Source organism: Manacus vitellinus, unplaced genomic scaffold (genome assembly GCF_001715985.3).
Source record: "Manacus vitellinus isolate BGI_N305 unplaced genomic scaffold, ASM171598v3 scaffold_46_pilon, whole genome shotgun sequence".
NCBI lineage: Eukaryota > Metazoa > Chordata > Aves > Passeriformes > Pipridae > Manacus > Manacus vitellinus.
Window position 1 is genome coordinate 2036396 of NW_021940578.1, and position 17742 is coordinate 2054137.

Below are 17742 nucleotides of genomic sequence, written 5' to 3' on the forward strand. Positions count from 1 at the left end.
GGGACAGGAAAGGGGAAGGGGAAGGGGGTGGGAAGAGGAAAGGGAAGGAGAAAGAGGAAAGGGAAGGGGAAGAAGAAAGGTAAGAGAAAGTGGAAAGGGGAGGGGAAAGGTAAAAGGAAGGAGAAAGGGAAGAGGAAAGGGACAGGGAAAAGGAAGGGGAATGGGAAAGAGAAAGGGGAAGGGGGAAGGGAAAGGGATGGGAAAGGGGAAAGGCAAGGGGAAGGGGAAGGCAGCCCCCGAGCCAGCTGCCCCACGCAGATGTCGGGCTGCGGCCACTGTGTGATTAATGAGGGCGGGGAGAGCGGGGCCGGGCGAGCGCCAGCACCGGCTGGAGAAACAGCTGCCGAGGCACCGGACTCCAAAATCTGCTGCATGCTGCTGCGCAGACAAAGAGGGCCCGGCCCTCTCCTCTGCTTCGCTCCTCCACTCGGCCCCGCTCTCGCTCCCTGCAGTCCCTTCGCGGGCACGGGCTCTGCGGGAGGGTCTGGCAGCACGCTGCAATCGAAGGGACTGTCCCTTGGCCGGGCTGGCAGCGGGACCAGGGAGCCCCCAAGAAAGCCCAGTTGCATCAGAGCAAAGCACTGCACAGGGCTCTGGGTCTGCTCTGAAAAAAAAAACAGGCTGAGATGGAAAAGTTGCCATGAATCATTGGGGCTTTCTGGTGTTGCTACAGATGCTTTGCTTGGGAGTTGTAAAACCCCCGTCTGCCCTTCGAGGCAGGGATTAGCCAGGCTCAGTTTCCAGCAGTATTTCCTTGCTGTCCCCATCCCCATCCCTGCTAAGGCCAGAAGACACTTGATCTCCCCAAGCTCAGTGGGAAGAGATGTTCAGTGGCCAATTGAGGAGTAGCTGAAATCATGGATATTAAGTGACCCCCGGAGCACACCAGGACCTAAAATTTTGGCATGTGAGCAGCCCAGCCACCAGCAGCAGACATGGAGCCCTCTCCAAGGGGGACTATACAGCCTGCAGTCCCTACTGAGCACAGCCAGACTGTCCATCCCCCTCTCCAGCCTGTGCATCTTCCACTACCAGCACCTTCCCCTTGCTTGGTGCTACCTGGCCACCCCTTCACAGCCAGAAAAGAGGAGACACAGGTCCTCCCTTGGCTCTGCAGTGCCCACCAATCTATAACCGATCAGTATCTATAACTGATCTCAGAGGCTCTGCTTGGAGTTCCCATTGGAACTGCAATGGGATTTGGCTGTTCAGCCGGGACAGGGGGGGAGAAGATCCCATGTGCCAAACACGGTTGTTTGCTCCACGTGTGGTACAGCTGCAGGTGCCCATCACACAGCTCTTGGGTCCCCATCTCTCTTCCAACAACCCCAGTAGTTCCTTTTCCAACCTTCCCAAGTGCAACTGGGGAGGAGCACAGAGGGAGGGTGGCGCAGAGCCTCTCACTTGCCTGCACCACACTGGCTCCATGGTGCTCAGCTGAGCTCAGCAGGCACTCATGGAGCCTGCTTTGAACACCTACAGGGGCAGGAGAACTCCTGTAGGGCAGGAGAACATCTATAGGGACAGGAGGATATCTGTAGAGCAGGTGAACATCTACAGGGCAGGAGAACATCCACAAAACAGGAGATAATCTACAAAACAGGAGAATATCTACAAAACAGGAGAACATCTACAGGGGCAGGGAGGCAGAACATCTACAGGGCAGGAAACCTCTGGCTGTTGAGGAGCTCAGGGGCCAGCTGAACAGCACATGTTCCACCCTGGACCATTTGCACCTCACCAGGAAAACGCTGTAGACAACTTGTTCCCTGCCACTGCACCCCCTTTGGGAGCCTGCACTCCCACTGCCCTCATCCCAGAAGCAACTCAGCCCATGCCAAGGGCACAAACCAATGAGAAAACAGCCCCAGTATTTTGGGAGGCAGCAGCCAATTGGTGACAGGCACCACAGTGACACACATATGTCCCATCCAAGAGCATGGATGGCACCAGCAACAGGTGGTTGGGAACAGTGGCCCTGGGACCCAGAGGTCACGTAGAGCCTCTGCAACGGATGGATAAGCCCAGGGCAGGAATTGAGGAGCTGGGGAAAGAGTCAGCCTCCACACACGCTCCTCTCCCACCCCTGCCCAGGGAGGTCACTCCCAGCTGGTTCATGCAGATCCCAGGAGCAAATCCCAACCTGCCACCCCCGGCACACGGAGGCGGGTGCCCAGGGTGGGACCGAAGCGCGTGGTTACCTCTGCAGACGGTCCCGTTCTCCACTGACTCGTATCCCGGCCGGCACATGCAGCGCCCGATGGGCACCAGCCACTCGCCGTCCCCGTTGCAGTAGAGCTTGATGGGCACGTCCACCTCCTCGGCGTTGGCGATGCACGTCCCCCGCGCCGCCACCAGCGAGGTGCTCTCTGCCCCCGAGAGGGTTTCCTGGAAGACGGCCCCGTTCTGGATCACGCGGGGACACTTGCGGTAGAAGACGCGCACGGCAATCAAGGACATGCAGCCCCCGTAGTCCTGGAAGGCCAGGTAGAAACCGTTCTTGGAGACGGGCCCGAAACTGCGCACCTCGGTGTTGATCTTCATCACCCGCCCGCCCAGGTCCACCTGGGAGAAGCTCTCGTCGGCGGCAATTGTATCCACCTTCATCCAGGGATTCTCCATCCAGTTAGGAAAGGTCTTGGTGGCTGAGTCAAAGTCCGACTCAAAATAGTAGAGGTTAAAAGTCTCCTTACAGGAGCCTGGGACATTTGGGATGCTGCTGCAGTCCCGGACTGAGAATTTCATCTCCACGTGGATGCGGTGTGCTCCTCGCCGCCGGATGTACTTGGTCCGGAGCCAGTTGTTCTGGGAGGACTCGAAGACGTTGCACACCTGGTAGGTGCGAATCGTGTTCATGTTCTCGTCGTACCCACTCACCTCTTCCCACTGCGGGCAGGACACAGAAAGTCACGGGGCTGCACTGAGCAGATGCTCCCCACCCTCCTTGCCTCTTCCCAACCCCACGATGTGCCAAGCAGGCTCTGCCAGCACCAGCTGCCCCACTCTGTGCCCATCCCATAGTGCCCAGCATCTCACCCCCGCCTGGTGGGGTTTGACCCACACCACACCTGAGGCAGGCTCTGCACTGTGGGGACAAGGTGGCCCAAGCCCTCAGCGGAGCTTGGGGCCACCAGCACTGTGCTCCATGCTTGGATTTAGGGTCAAGCCTCTCTGCTGGTGACAGGGACAGCAGGGTCTCCTCCACAGCAGGAATGGCTTTAGCAGGGACTCTGCCTGCACGGCTCAGCCTCTGGCAAAGGAACATGATGCCTTGAGCAGATGGATTCCCACCGGTGCCACTATGGTTACAGCTGTGGCAGACAGGACCCACTTCCCCAGGAGCCGTAAAACCTCCTGGCCAGCTGCAGAGGCCAGTGGCCACTGCCTTTCCCAGCAGCATGAATGGACCACAGCCGATCTCACTGCATTCCCAGAAAGGGAGATGCTGGGTGGATCCCTCTGGAGCCCCCATCCCTGTCCCTTCGAGGGTCAATGTCTGCAGGTCCCAGCTCCAGCTGTCCTGAACTGGATCTGTGGGATGCAGACATGCCTGCGAGCTGTGGAATGACAGCAGCATCCTTCTCAGTAAGACAGCTCAGAGCTGACAGATTTCCCCATGGGAAGCTCAGCCCACTATCCCAGCTGACTGACTCTGCCATCTCTGGAGGAGGCTCCGTAGAGCTCATAGAATCATAGGATCATAGAATATCCTGAGCTGGAAGGGACCCACAAGGATCAATGTGTCCCACTCTTGGCCTGTACAGCCCCAATAATCCCACCCTGTCCCTGAGAGTGTTGTCCAAATGCTCCTTGAGGTCTGGCAGCCTTGGGGCCGTGCCCACTGCCCTGGGGAGCCTGGTCAGTGCCCAACCACCCTCTGGGGGAAGGACCTTTTCCTGAAATCCAACCTAAACCTGCCCTGCCACAGCTCCAGCTGCTCCCTGGGTCCCCACAGGGTTGCTGTGGCACCTCCTGGCCCTCTTCAGCTCCCTGCTTTTTTCCCAGGCTGTTTTTTCCCAAACCCTTCAGTGCTTGTCTTCATTCTGTGTAGGATGGGGATACTTCGGGGTGGGGGATGCAGGGCACGAACTGCAGCCTGTAACAGGTCCCTGCTCCTCTGCACTGAGCACCAACAGGGAAGAGTCCATGTGGGAGGAGCACCCTTGGCTCACAGAGCATCTCCCACAGTCTAAACCCTGCTGGATGGTGCAGCATCTCCCTGTAGTCCCTCCCCACCCATGGCACCCATGTGCTGCTGGCAGTAGGGACCAGGGTCCTGCTGGCGTGTGACACAGCCCTGGCCAGCTGGAACAGCTCCTCCTGAACTTGTTCATAAACCTGCTCAAGTGGAAGCCGAGCTGTTTCCCACTTCTGTAACATTCTGACCTCAACCCTACACATCCTATCACAACACCCAGGGCGGGGCAGCAGCACAGTCCTGACCCAGCACCAGCGCCAGTACCGAGTCCACAGGGAAAATCCTGCAGGAGCAGAGCATTCCCAGCCCCTGGGGTTGCAAATGGCCTCACGAGGGCACCCAGGACTGGAGAGGGAGGCTCAGGAGATGGGAGACAGATTGCTCCTCGCACATCAAGGCTAACAGCCCAACAGAAGGCTGTCAGGGAAGATCCCTAACAGCTCCAACCACTTTGGATTGGCAGTGGCTGCAAATCTGCTGCCATGGCCGGGGGAGGAGAAGAGCATCCTTGCAAAATACAGTGGGAGCATTTGCTTTGTTTTCCAGAAATAAATTTGATGTGGTAGTGGAAAATTGCAGGATCTCCCCCTTTTTTAGGGCACTGGTTGGGAGGGGAGAGAGGGAATCAAGGACAAGGCACAGAGAAGCAATTCTTTCCCCTGCCCTGTCTCTGATGTGGCTCTCCCTCACCTGGGCCACTCCTGACACCCACCTTGTCAGCCACCAAGACCCAGGACCCCCAGTGCTGCTCCATCCCCATCCACACTTGCCCAGCCCCCAGGAAAGGTCAGGACATGAGCCCAGAGAGCTCATCTTTAGTAGAGCAGGAGATGGAATGAGGGTCTCCACAGCTTGGGATGAACAAGAGACAGCGGAGACAGGGCCTGGGGGCACCTATGGGTGGCACAGGCAAAAAGCAACAGTTTGGGCTTTTGGGTCTCTGATAATCCCCGAAGAGGAGCACACAGCAGCTTCTCTCTTCCAGGCAATGCTGGCTGCCCCCAACCTGGCCAGTCACCCATGGGTGGGATGCCCTGCCTTGTCCTGCCCATGGACATGAGGCTGTGAAGGCACCACAGCATCGCCACCCCTGATGTGCCCCACACTCCCTCAAGGGTCCTGCCTGGAGGGGGGGATGTAGGTCCACTGGGGCCACACTGGACTTCTTCATCCCGATGTGGGACACGGGAGCACCCCGGGGTCGAGGCTTAGGACCCCCAGCATCCTCCCACATCCCCAGGGGGCTCCCAACTTCTCTCTTCCCAGCTGGGAGAGAAAGTCACCCCCGCGCACCAGCCCTGCGCTTCCTCGGCGCTTAATTAGAAGCCTCTCCCTTTCTCCTCGTTCTCTAATTAACATGCCGGGAGCTCAAAAGGAGGCAGCAGCACAATAACAGGGGGAGACGGCTTCCAGCCGGCCCGGGCCTCATTATGGCGGGGGCTGGGGAGGGGAGCAGGGCGTGCTTTACATATGGAAACACCGCAAACAAGAAAGGCTGGGCCGGGAGAGAAAAAAGACTTGACCTCTGCTCCCCTCCATTGTGTGCCCATCATCCCCCCTCGGGGGGAACCTGGCCAGGCTGGGGGGGCTCAGGCAACACCGGCTTTATCATGGTGATGGGGCCTGGGGCCGGCAGCACCCGCGCCCGGCTCGACACACTGCTCAGAGCTGGGTTTAATCTCTCCACAAGAGGCTTCTCTTGGCTGTTTCTATTCTGCCAAGTCAGCTCGGGTCTAGGACTTGCTGTCAGCCTGGTGAGGTCCACGGAAACGTCTTCATCCAGCCCCTGTGGAGGGGAGATGGAGGGCAGGATGGAGCCTGAGGCACTGCCACGTACAGGCGTGGGAAGCATCTCCAGGCTTTGGCCAGGCTGGATTGGGCCACCCAAGTGCAAGGGAGCAGGTCTGGGGTGTTGGGCACTGAGGTTGCTGCTGGTCACCACAGCCAGAGCTGGGCAGGATGCTCTGAAGCATCTCAATGCCCCACGTAGGACATGGAGGTGGCTCCACTCTGGTTTTCTGTCACGAGTGGAAGGGCCAGGGACCACAGAAACACAGAATACACTGGGTTGGAAGGGATCCACAAGGATGATCCAGTCCAACTGCTGGCCCTGCACACCTCAGAAATCCCACCCTGTCCCTGAGAGTGTTGTCCAAACACTCCTGGAGCTCTGGCAGCATTGGTGCTGTGACCACTGCCCTGGGCAGCCTGTTCAGTGCCAGACCACCTTCTGGGGGAAGAACCTGATGCACTGCCCTGTCCAAGTTCTTCTTTAAAGGAGTTTATGCTGGGTGGTCTTCAGGTGTGGCTCAGGGGACTCCTGGCACCAGTAAAGCAGAGAGACCATTGCTGCTGGGCCAGCAAATGACTCTCCATGGGATGCCAGGGATGCTGGACAGTCATTTGAGGCCCTGAGACCAATGCCCTCATCCTGATACAAGTGACAGGTAATGGAACAACAAGTGAGACAGTGGGGACAAATGAGGGTGGCCTTGGCATTTTGTTTCTTCCCCTCTCTGATTTTTAGGTGGCTGCAGGCTGGCTTTATGGAGAGCACAAGTCCTTCAACACCCCACTGGCCTGATTCTGTGGGGTGAGAATTACATCCCTCCAGCACTGGGGTATTTTTTTGGAGCATGACCTCCTAGAAAACTACTGGAAACCTCAACTGTCAGCCTTCTTTTGTCCTCTTCCCACCACATACTTCAAGTGGCCAAGGCACTCTGCTCACTCTGCTTCAGTGCCTGACTTTTGTTGGGCCAGCCCTCCCATGCTGAAGTGCAGCAGGAGGCCACAGAGCAGCTCTGAAAGTGCTGATGACTTACCCCTGATGGAGGATGCACCGTCCAGCCCAGCTCTGCTGTTGCTGTTGTGGAGTCCATCAGTGTCTCTGCAGGAGGAAGGTGAAACAAGGAGTCATTGTAGGTTGTGAAAGGACTGAAGATGGAAACAGGGGGGAAAAAGCAGAGAGGAGCCAGCCCAGGGCTGCAGGGATGGAGCCCAGCCCACACTGAGCCCTCTGGCCACATCTCTGCCAGGGGGGAGCCAAGTAGTGGTCACTCCACCCATCTGCTCCCCTGTCCATTGCCAGCTGCTCCCTGGCCCCCATGGAGAATCATGGATTCACAGAACTGGTGAGGTTGGAAAACATCTCCAAGCTCATCAAGTCCAACCATCAGCCCAGCACCAAAACCACGTTCACCATTAAACCACGTCCCCAAGTGCCACATCCACGTGCTTTTGAACTCTTCCAGGGAGGAGGACTCCACCACTGCCCTTGGAAGTCTGTTCCAATGCCTCACCACCCTTTCCATGAAGGATTTTCCCCTAATATCCAATCCAAACCTCCCCTGGTGCAACCTGAAGCTACTTCCACTCATCCTGCAGCTTGTTCCCGGGAGCAGAGCTCAACCCCCTCCTGGCTCCCCCCTCCTGTCAGGTTGTTGCAGAGAGCAAGAAGGTCCTCCCTTGAGCCTCCTTTTCTCCAGGCTGAGCCTCCTCAGCTCCCTCAGCCACTCTTTGTGCTTCAGACCCTTCCCCAGCTCCGCTGCCCTTCTCTGGAAATGCTGCAGCCCCTCAATCTCTTTCTTTTCATGAGGAGCCCAGAATCAACCCTGAGGTGCCTCACCAGAGTGAGGGGCTGGGTCCCTCAGCCCAGCTGGACCTTCCTCCTCTGAATCCCAAATCTGGGTGCCCCCACCCCAGAGCAGCTCTGCTTCTGCAGTGGAGGAGCAGCCTGAGCAGGGATCCTCCATCGCCTTCCAGTTCCCTTCGGAAAACAGGGGATTCTTTCCTCAGCACTTTGCACAGTCGGCAAATCCTCAGAGATGCAGCAGCACATGTGGAGGAACAGCACTTTTAGGACTTAAAAGTACTAAAAAATTAAACCAGTGTTAAAGCTGGTTTTCCAGATGATTTGGGTTGAAATAGGTCAGGTGATGCTACCACCAACCAGCAACAGAGGAGTCTTCTGAAGCCAAACAACAGCAAAGCCAGCACTGGGATTTCTTTCATCCCAAAGAGCTGCAAGTTGGTTTAACTCCACTGGTGGCATAAGAAGAGGTGCTCTTATGGTTATGGCACCCCAATACTTGGGCTAACATGACCCATCAGAAACATGACACACTGGACACTCAGAGTCATGGCATCAAGGTTGGAAAAGCCCCCAAGGTCACTGAGTCTAATCATTAACCCAGCACTGCCATGTTCACCACTAAACCATGTGTCTCTAACCACCACAAGTTTATAACACTTTCAGGGAGTGTTCAGCAGTGTTTTTTGAACACATTTTGGACACTTCCAGGAGTGGTTTCCACAGTCTGAGCATCTCTCCCTCCTCCAGGCCTGCAGCTACATGCTCGTTGCAACACGGGGATTTTTCAGCACCATTCCCAATGTTGACATTGTAAGAAAACAGGACAATATTCCAGAGTTTAGGAAATGGAGTTTAGAAATTCTGCCTAAAGGTCTCAGCACAAGGAGGCTGGACATGAGGGAAGCGTGGTGGGACAGACTGCACAGGGCAGCACACGACCAGTGATCCTCATCACCAAGGTGATGAGCACAGAATAAATTCTGTCCCTCTGCAGGGAGAATGGGAATCTGCCCCTGATTTCAGCACATGCCCTGGGGATGCCAAATGCACTTGTAGGGATGCTGCAGAGCATCCATCCCACACACATGGAGTCACAGAACGGTTGGGGTTGGGAGGGACCTTCAAGACCATCCAGCTCCACCCCCTGCCATGGGCAGGGACACCTTCCACTAGCCCAGGTTGCTCCAAGCCCCGTCCAACCTGGCCTGGACAACTTCAGATGGGGCAGCCACAGCTTCCGCTGGGCCAACCTGTGCCAGGGCCTCGCCACCCTCACAGGGAAGAATTTCTTCCCAATATCCATCTATCCCTGCCCTCTGGCACTGGGAAGCCATTCCCGTTGTCCTATCACTCCAGGCCCTTTTCTCATTCCATCCTCCTGCCATGGGCAGGGACACCTTCCAGTAGACCATGTTGCTCCAAATCCTGTCCAACCTGGCCTTGAACACTTCCAGGGATGGTCCCACAACAAGCATGGAGAGTTACTGGCTGTAACCAAGTCCTGCTGCTTCTCCCCACCGACAAACCAACCATCCTGCCACAAACAACCCCAAAAGCATCTCCACCTTCTCCACTTTCACTCCACCGAACAAAAACAAAGGAAGAAAAGTTCAGCCTCGAGCAGACCCATCACTGAAGAGCCAGAGGTGGCTGCTCAGCACACAGAACCTCCCTTCTCCCACTGACGCCCCAAAGACTGCCTCGACACCACCGTGCTCCTTGCGCCTGCTCCTGGCAGTAAATCCTTCTCAGGCTGTGGGTTGTTCCTCACTCCTGGTCCCAGCCAGCGGTTTCGAGCTCACAGGAAACCAGGATTTCAAAATTTGGTTTTATTCCAAGAGCAAAAAAAAAAAAAAAAAAAGCAGCAAGAAATAGATCTCTTCAGTTTTTCCCACCAGGAAGAGCTCTGGAAAACAGCTAATCCCGAAACGTTGTGTGGGTCAGACTTGCGAAATTTCTTTTTAAACTGAGTATTTGTTTGCACGGGGCAAAAACAGTGTTTGTTTTATCAGAGGACCTGGCTTTTTCATTAAAACACTAGTGGTGTTTGATCTGAAAGGAAAACAACATTTTTCACCCAGTGCTAGCAAGAAGCTCTAAAACACCCCTAAATCTGTTACTTTATCTTAACTAGCAATGACAGTGGTGCACAGTAAGTACATTAATAGCAGCAACTATAATGTAAAAGAAGATATATTCTAAACCATTACAAATAATACCCCAAATAAACCTCATACTTTGAAGCATTTTGCATTTTTAAAAAGCCTTTTATTTAATGAAAACTCGGTGCAATGGAAATGTCATGCTCAGTGCACCACAGCTTCCAGCCTCTTATCCTGAGCTGAGCAATCCCCTCGGAGCTCTGAATCCACCCTGGCTGGCCCAGGGACAAGGAGGAGAAGAAATTTGCAGGCTTTAAGCAAGTTTTTCCAATGGTCAATTATCTTCTCGTAAAACCCACCAGATATTCCATTAATTTTAGTCTGGATTTACACCATTTGGCCGCCAGCTTTTGGATTTCCTTTTCCTTCTACAAAGACTCTGCTGTCCAAAACCTCCTTTCCCTCTTGTGATGTTCATGGGTGGCAAATGATTCTCCAAGACAGCAAAATTAGCTGAGCTTCCTTCTTCTTCCACCCTAAACCAGGTTCCTGTCTTTGAGGCTCCTGTTTATCATCCTCCTTTGTGTAGGAGGGGTCCCAAGGCCGTGGTCCCCATCTCACACAGCTGTAACATTCCAACGTGCCCCTTTTTGTGCAGCTTTTCCACCAGGTTGCTGTCCTGGCTCCCTTTGGAGGTGGGTCAGTGTGTTACACTGAGCAGTGTGTGCCTGAATCACAGAGCACTGGGAATAACTGGTCCCTGTGGTTCACAGGGACCCTGGTTTGCCACAGCTCCACACGAGGTGTGATAAAGCCTCAAGCAATGGGAACCCACCCCCCTCCCAAGGCAGCTCCTCCACCTGCAGCGTTCCCACTGGGCTGCCCTCAGCCCCTTCCTTGCCCCTTCTGCACCCACAGTGACCTGTGCTGGGCTGCCACAGCCATATCTCCTGGTCCTACCTGGGGCTGCCCCATGTTCATACCCCTCCCTGAGCACCCAACGAGACAAACTCCTGTGCTAGGGACAACAAAGACAGATCAGGGGAGACCTCATCACTCTCTACAGCTCCCTGAAAGGAGGTTGCAGCCAGGGGGGGGTTGGTCTCTTTTCCCAGGCAACTTTCAGCAAGACAAGAGGGCTGGGTCTCAAGTTGTGCCAGGGGAGGTTTAGGTTGGATATTAGAAAGAATTTCTTTCCAGAGAGGGTGGTCAGACATTGGAATGGGCTGCCCAGGGAAGGGGTGGATTCTCCATCCCTGGAGATTTTTAAAAAGAGACTGGATGTGGCATCAGTGCCATGGGCTGGGAACCACAGCGGGGTTGGATCAAGGGTTGGACTTGATGATCTTGGAGGTCCCTTCCAACCCAGCTGATTCTATGATTCTATGATTCTGTGACCAATTTCTGGATGGGCAACCCCGAGCCCAACTGTTAATGCCTCACCAATCATCTCAGCAGCTTCACTCGCTGTCACAGCCAGTGCTTTCACGGTGCCATCCTGCTGGTTTGGCAGAACCAGATAACAGGGTGAGGGCTGATGCCTCGGCAGCCCCATAAAGACCCTCCTGGCACCCAGGACATGGATCAAACCCCCGTGGGAGCAGCAGGGGTGGGAGCCTGGCCCTTGGCCCACCTCTGGTGGCTGCGATAGCTGCAGCTCAGCGTGACGGTTTCTCCACAGCAGCATTTCCTCGGTGTTGCTGTTTGTGCTCTTCCCTCCCTCATGTTTATCTGCAGCCTCACATGCTGCCCACGGCATTATAAATAAATCTGCAGCTGCTCGAGACCGGCAGACGCGACTCTGGCCCGCTTCCCACTGGGAACTGCTGCTTCCCACGGGATGCTCCGAGATAAGTGCCTGTCCTTTTCACTTTGAAGATGTTCTCAATAAGCAGCCCCGTTGCCGGAGCTGCTGCTGGCTCCATGGGCATGCCAGGGCTCTGGATGAACACTTGGCATCCCGAGATGCATCATCACCACCACACCACCACCTCCAGATGCTCGACAGCCACGCTGAAATGCCGTCACGCTGATGATCTGCTGTGACAATGACCTGGGAGGGAGTTCCTGTGCTTCTGCTGGGGCTTCCTGCTGCTCAGCCACAAGTGAGATGAGTGTGGGGTTCTCGGCTGCACCAGCTTTTCTCATCTGGCCAGATCAGGACTGAGACTGGTGGGCAGAACTGGGTGGGGGGGAGGACAATTCTGGGTGCTGGGACACCAGCACAGGCTGTCCAGGAGTGGGGGTGGAGAGTGGCAGGACCACGGGACAGTGGCAGAGGCTGGAGGTGAAGGGATTAACAGAGGAGCTGTGCATGTTGCAGACACACTTCTCTCTGTCCGGAAAAATAACTTCCATGGAGTTTTGCCAATTCAGACCAATTTAGAGCATCTGGCCCTGAGTTTCTCACAAGTCCTGGCAAATCCTTCACATTCACAGGCTCCAAGCTCATCCAGATAAAGAAACAGCTGGACAAATAAATAGCCCCACAGATAGCTGGAGCCTCCACCCTCATTTTTCCACCCACAACTTCTTCCCTTTCCTTTTCACTCCTCACACCAGCTCCTCTCTCAGGGTAGGACACTTGCCAGCATTTCAATCCTGGTACAATATTATCAACACAGGGAGTGATCTTCTCAGGGACCCACAACTGCATCAGCTGTGGCCGGTGCTGGATGGGCAAAGGAGGCAAGAAATTGTCCAGCCCTCTCTGATGGGTTGGGAGAAAAGTCAGAGACACCAGGAGATCATTCCTTGTCAGCACGTCCCAGACATAACCCGGAAGCCCACCTAACACACCTCATCAGCTCCAGGCTGGAGGGATGCTCCGTGTCAGAGCCCAGCCAGGTGGAGCGAGACCAGGATCCGCACCGGAGACACCACAGCTTGGGATGAGCTCCTCCATGCAGGAACACGTGCTCCTGGACCCATGTTCCTATCCTGGCCTCAGGCACATCCCCGGCACCCTGGGGCGGGAGGGGTGGCTAATGAGAAACCCGTCTGTCCCCCACCCGAGGAGCCCCCGCCGCAGATCCCTTTACCCTTCCCGAAGTTGAAAGGCCCCTCTCTGCCTCCCGAGCTTTACTGGAGCCTGATTACAATATTTTTGCCAGCACAAGCTGAGAGGGGCTGAGCAAACCTAGTGGCCCTTCCCTGCAGCCCCAAGCTTTGCTTTGCCTGGCCAGGGGCCAGCGGAACAAGCTGAAACCCAATCCCCCCCCTGGCTGAGCCGCTGGCGCGGGAACAGCGCGGTGCATTGTGAGCCGGCGGCTACAGGATATTCTGGATACTTCACTCAGGGATCCACTTAAACTCCAAGAGGGAGAGTGATTGATAGGGAGCGAGAAGAGGTGGTTGACTGAGCTGGGATGGAGAGTGCCCGGAGCTCCAAAGGCCACCCCGAGGGCAGCACAGCAGGTCATGCCCGTGGCCCTGGAGCTGTGGACCCAGCAGAGAGGTATCTGATGCACTTCCCTGAAAAATTAGGTCCAGCCAGTCTCAGAGATCTAAGAATTAGGATGATGTCCATCATCTCCATCCCCCAGAGTACCTCTGACCCACCAGCCAGGCCCCAGGGTGATAGTACATGGAGCAGGGAGGCCTGACCCCAGAGACACCACACAACATGGCAAGGGAAAGATGTCCCCACTTTTGGGGAGCTTCCTGGACCTTCAGTTCATCTGGACATCAGCCACGCCCACCTGCAAGCCCTGTGAGACAGGAGCCAGCCCAGGAGTCAGCAGGGGACAGTGCTGGGAGCTGGTGGGGCTCAGCAGTGCCCACTGGGACACCCTCACCCAGCTACTGGGTGATCCTCAGCTGCTTGTGACACCTGGGGACAGGTGTCAAACTAAGGGATGGCCCCAACACCCTGCCCTTGGCACAGCAGTTCAGCAGCCCGAGGGAAAACTCCCCCTGCAGTTCCACACCTTGCTGGGGGAAATGCCATGAGCTGGGCTGTGCTCTCCCATTCCCCTCCTAAATCCTCCTCCTTCCTGTGATCCTGCACACCCTTCTGACATCGCTGGACCCATCTCAGGGAACCAAACCCGGGGCTGATGCTGCTCTGTAGAAAGAGATCACTGAGGCCCTTGGCTTCCAGCTCTTGCTAGACCAGGAAATAGGGAAAGCAGGGCTTGGAGCAGAGTTGCACCTGGCCCTTGGGCACATGGCCACGCCACTGGGTGAGCCAGGGCTGAGCACCACCATGACCCAAATCCAGCAGCTTCCCAGCTCCTCTTCTGAGCCTGTCCTCTCCCTCTGAAGGCCTCGTGCAGTTGCCCTGCACGGTGCCACCTGCTCCACTGCTGAAAAGCTCAGAACAAAGGGAAAAGCCCAACTCAGCTGTCCTGAGGGTCCTGCAGGTCACCCAAGCACTTGTCCTGCTTTCTAAGCACCCATCAGCCCATCCAGGATTGTCCCTCTCACCTGTCTGGCTGGGAAGGGAGCAACAGCTCCAGCTTTCAGCAGGGAATTCTGATTTTGTGACCGTTCAGCCCCTGCTGAAGGAGCAGGTGAGGCTGGACGTGAGGCAGGACCACGCTCCACCCAACTGCCACGTCGTCTCAGTCGTGGCTGCAGATACATCCTGTCTGTTCCAGTTTCCCCACACCATCTGCTCCAGCGGTCAGCAGGAACAGGATAACCCCACCAGGGACTCTGGGAAGCTGCTCCAGCAGCACTGGGACCCACTGGCAGCATCTGTCCCGAAAGGAGCCGGGACTTGTAGGTGGTCTGGGTTCAGGGGAGGGCAGGCTGCCGGGAAGAGACAATGCAGATGCCAAATGCCAGCGAGCAGAGGCCCTCCTGCTGCTGCCAGGAATGCAGGAGCCACACAGAGGAGACACAGATGCAGGCATTTAGCAGCTACTGTCACTGCTAATGATTTGTCCCCGTGGTGGCAGCAACCCCACCTTGAGGGTCTCACCCAGTGAGACACCTTGAGAGAAGGAATCCCAGGGTAAAGTGTTGCCCTCACCTGCATCCAGTCTCATCCAGGCCCAGTAAAGACTAAATTCCCTACTAAGCCACCTTCCAAGACAATGGAGCAGGGCCATGTCCCTCCCAAGAGCCTCCAGGTCTCTCTTCCTCACAGAGGGATGGACACAGGGGTGCTCTGGGAGGGCCTCCATGCCCACGAGCTCCTTCTAGACATGCCCTAAAGGAGCTGGCAGCCTTCACCACGCACTTCCCTGGTCCAGCTGAGCCACTAGATAGAGGATGGACCCCGGCTGTCACTGCTGGAGCCCAAACACAAAGCCACTGTCACCAGAGTGCAGCAGCACGTGCTGTGTACAGCTCCTGGCTGCAGCAACTGAGGAAAAAGTTGCTTCATAACATAATAACCTGCTCCCACCACCATGCACCAGGGCCACCTGGAACCATGTGTAATGCCCAGGGTGCAGGGCAGCACTGCCCCGTCCCCTTTGATACCCCACAGCCACTCTCCTGTGTCCCAGGTACAGCATCCTGTATTCCCAGCCCCACTGTCCTGTATCCCCAGGCACAGGGGTAAGGTGACCTCAGGAGATCTGGGATGCAGAAGGAAGCCCGGAGGCTGCAGAGCATCACTGGGTAAGGAGCACATGCTTAGCTCTTGGGCAGCATCCATCCCTTTCCCCACTAACCCCTGCCCATCATGGGGCACAGAGGGGACCAGGAAGAGTGACATGAGCCCAGGGCATGGCTTTGTGGCCAGCTCTGCCCCTCCTCCCCTTGAGGCCAGTGCTGGGATGGTGTGTGCAGCCAGTGCCACCTCCCAGCACTGCTGGCACTGAATGAGGGTTTGTCACCCTCCATGGTGGCACGGGCTGCAAGCAACTAGTTCCCAGCAGGCTCTGGAGCCCTGCTCAGCATCCCAATTGAGCTATCCTTAATGGGCTTCAATTTTAATTTGCTTTTATTGGAAAACACAGATGGTGACCCCCCACCCCCCTCCCGGCCTGAACATATATACAGGATAATGACATTTACAGGGGAAAGATGTTATCTCCAAACAGCCCAAGCTGCAGTAAAAGCCCCACCACCCCACGATGGCACACCCACAGCCCTGGGCCAGGGCCACTCAGTCACCAGTGAGGGGAGGCAGGGTCAGGGCCCAGCAAAGGAGAATTAAAGAGCAGGATGAACCCCTTCCCAGCCAAGCCTGGCAGAGTGACCTTGGTCACCTCTCACATGACCGGGTCTCTGCAGAGCAGCTGGGGCACTGCCCAGGGTGGAGAGATGCCCAAAGCTGCTGCCCAGCACTGGTGACCCCCTGTCCAGAGCCAGCCCCTGCCTGCAGCCCACACAGCTGCTCCCAGCATCCCTAACTCCAGCCATTCCCCTGCAACAAGTCCAGGTCAGAGCTGCAGGAATGTGCAGGGACAGGCAGGGACAGGCAGTGCTACAGGCACCTGGCTACCCCCGCTGCAGGGGTCCAGGGTTGGGGTCTCCTGGCAAACAACAAGCATCAAACAGCCCTTAACTTGTGCCACATGCACCCAAACGCTGGTGCCTGGGGATGCTCCTGCTTCTCTGGCACTGCTGGTGACATGTGGAGCCTCCAGACCCCCTTGGGCAACCCCCCAAACCCAGCAGGTGGGTGAGCGAGGAGCCCTCCATCACACGTCTGCTCCATCTATCTACCTGACATTCCTGCTTTTCCCTGATGTTACTGGCAGGCTGGAAATTTGCTTCTGGATGGCAGCTCCAAGCAGGAATAGCTTGGGAAGAACTGCTGCAAGTTTTTTGCCAAGCCAAAGAGGGACACCCCATACCCTGGGCAATGGGGGGCTTCAGCCTCCAGGCCACAGGAAGCCCCTCCCCAGGACAGATGCAGGAAAATCCCTTCAAGAAGCTTGGCTTCCCTCTAGTCCCTCCAAAGGCCAAAGCATCTCCCTGCTGCCATCCTTTTGCTATCTCCAGGGGTTTGCCAGGAATGCAAACCCTCTGTCCCCTCCAGTCCCCCCCTTCAGATAAAGCCCCAGCAGCTGCAGGCAGTGGGTATTTTTAGTAAGCTGGAAATGTTTCCCTCCTTGGGAAAACCCCATCTTCCATACCTCACCATGGAGGGGCCTTCCCTCCTTCCCTCTCACACACTAATTCCCCCTCACAGGCAGTGGGTTGAACTGAGGGGATGTTCCATCAGTCAGTGCCATCATGCTCCTGCTCACTGGTGGTCCTGCTTGGGCGAGGGATGTGCTGCATCCATCCCTCCCTTCCATCCATCCATCCATCCATCCCCCCACCAAGCAGCTGCTTTCCATTGGGAAAAAGCATCTCTGGAGCAGGCAGGAGGTGGGCTGTGGGGCCACAAGCAGAGAGAAGCCCCTCTGCCATCACCCACAAGGGCTGCAGCGAGGAACTGGAGGCTCAGGGACTGGCACAGGAGTGGAGAACGTCCACGCTGCAGCTCTGCAGACCAGCCTGGAGCAGGTGGCAGCAGCTTAGGAACCAGCTGTGCTGCTCATGGGGCTGGAGGAGAGCGCACACCGGGGTCCAGGCTGCCACGGGAGACCCCAAGGCTCGAGGAGACTCATTTCCATCACAAAACAACTGAAGTGAGGAAACGGGCAGGGCAGAGCTCACCTGTGCGCTGAGGGTTGCGCAGCTACAGACAGCCCTAATCCTGCGGGAAGAGGTTTTTTGCATCCACCAAAAAGAAACCACACCCGGAGGCGGAAAAAGGGCAATTTCCAAAAGTTGAAAGGGATTATTAGCAAAAATTGATCGGGGCGGGGTGGGGGGGGGAGAATGTAAACAAAAACAATGAAGAGTAATTACGGCTTACGGCGGCTTTGCCAAAGTCTCATAAATCTGCGATCATAAAAGAAGGCGTCTTGAGTTCAAAATTATCTTGGCTTGGA

The 17742-nt window shown here is 56.1% G+C and overlaps 1 protein-coding gene across 1 annotated transcript in view; it reads right to left on the reverse strand.

Moving 5' to 3' along the window:
• The window catches only part of EPHB2 (EPH receptor B2), a 70499-nt gene extending 63413 nt beyond the window's left edge, over nt 1–7086 (reverse strand). Inside the window, exons 1-2 of the mRNA XM_029962420.1 lie at nt 7024–7086; nt 2202–2886 (exon numbers count right to left, since the gene is read on the reverse strand). Of these exons, the coding sequence (XP_029818280.1) occupies nt 2202–2886; nt 7024–7080 (742 nt within the window). The 5' untranslated portion in view covers nt 7081–7086. The remainder of the gene's footprint in view (nt 1–2201; nt 2887–7023) is intronic.
• Nucleotides 7087–17742: the final 10656 nt, after the last annotated feature.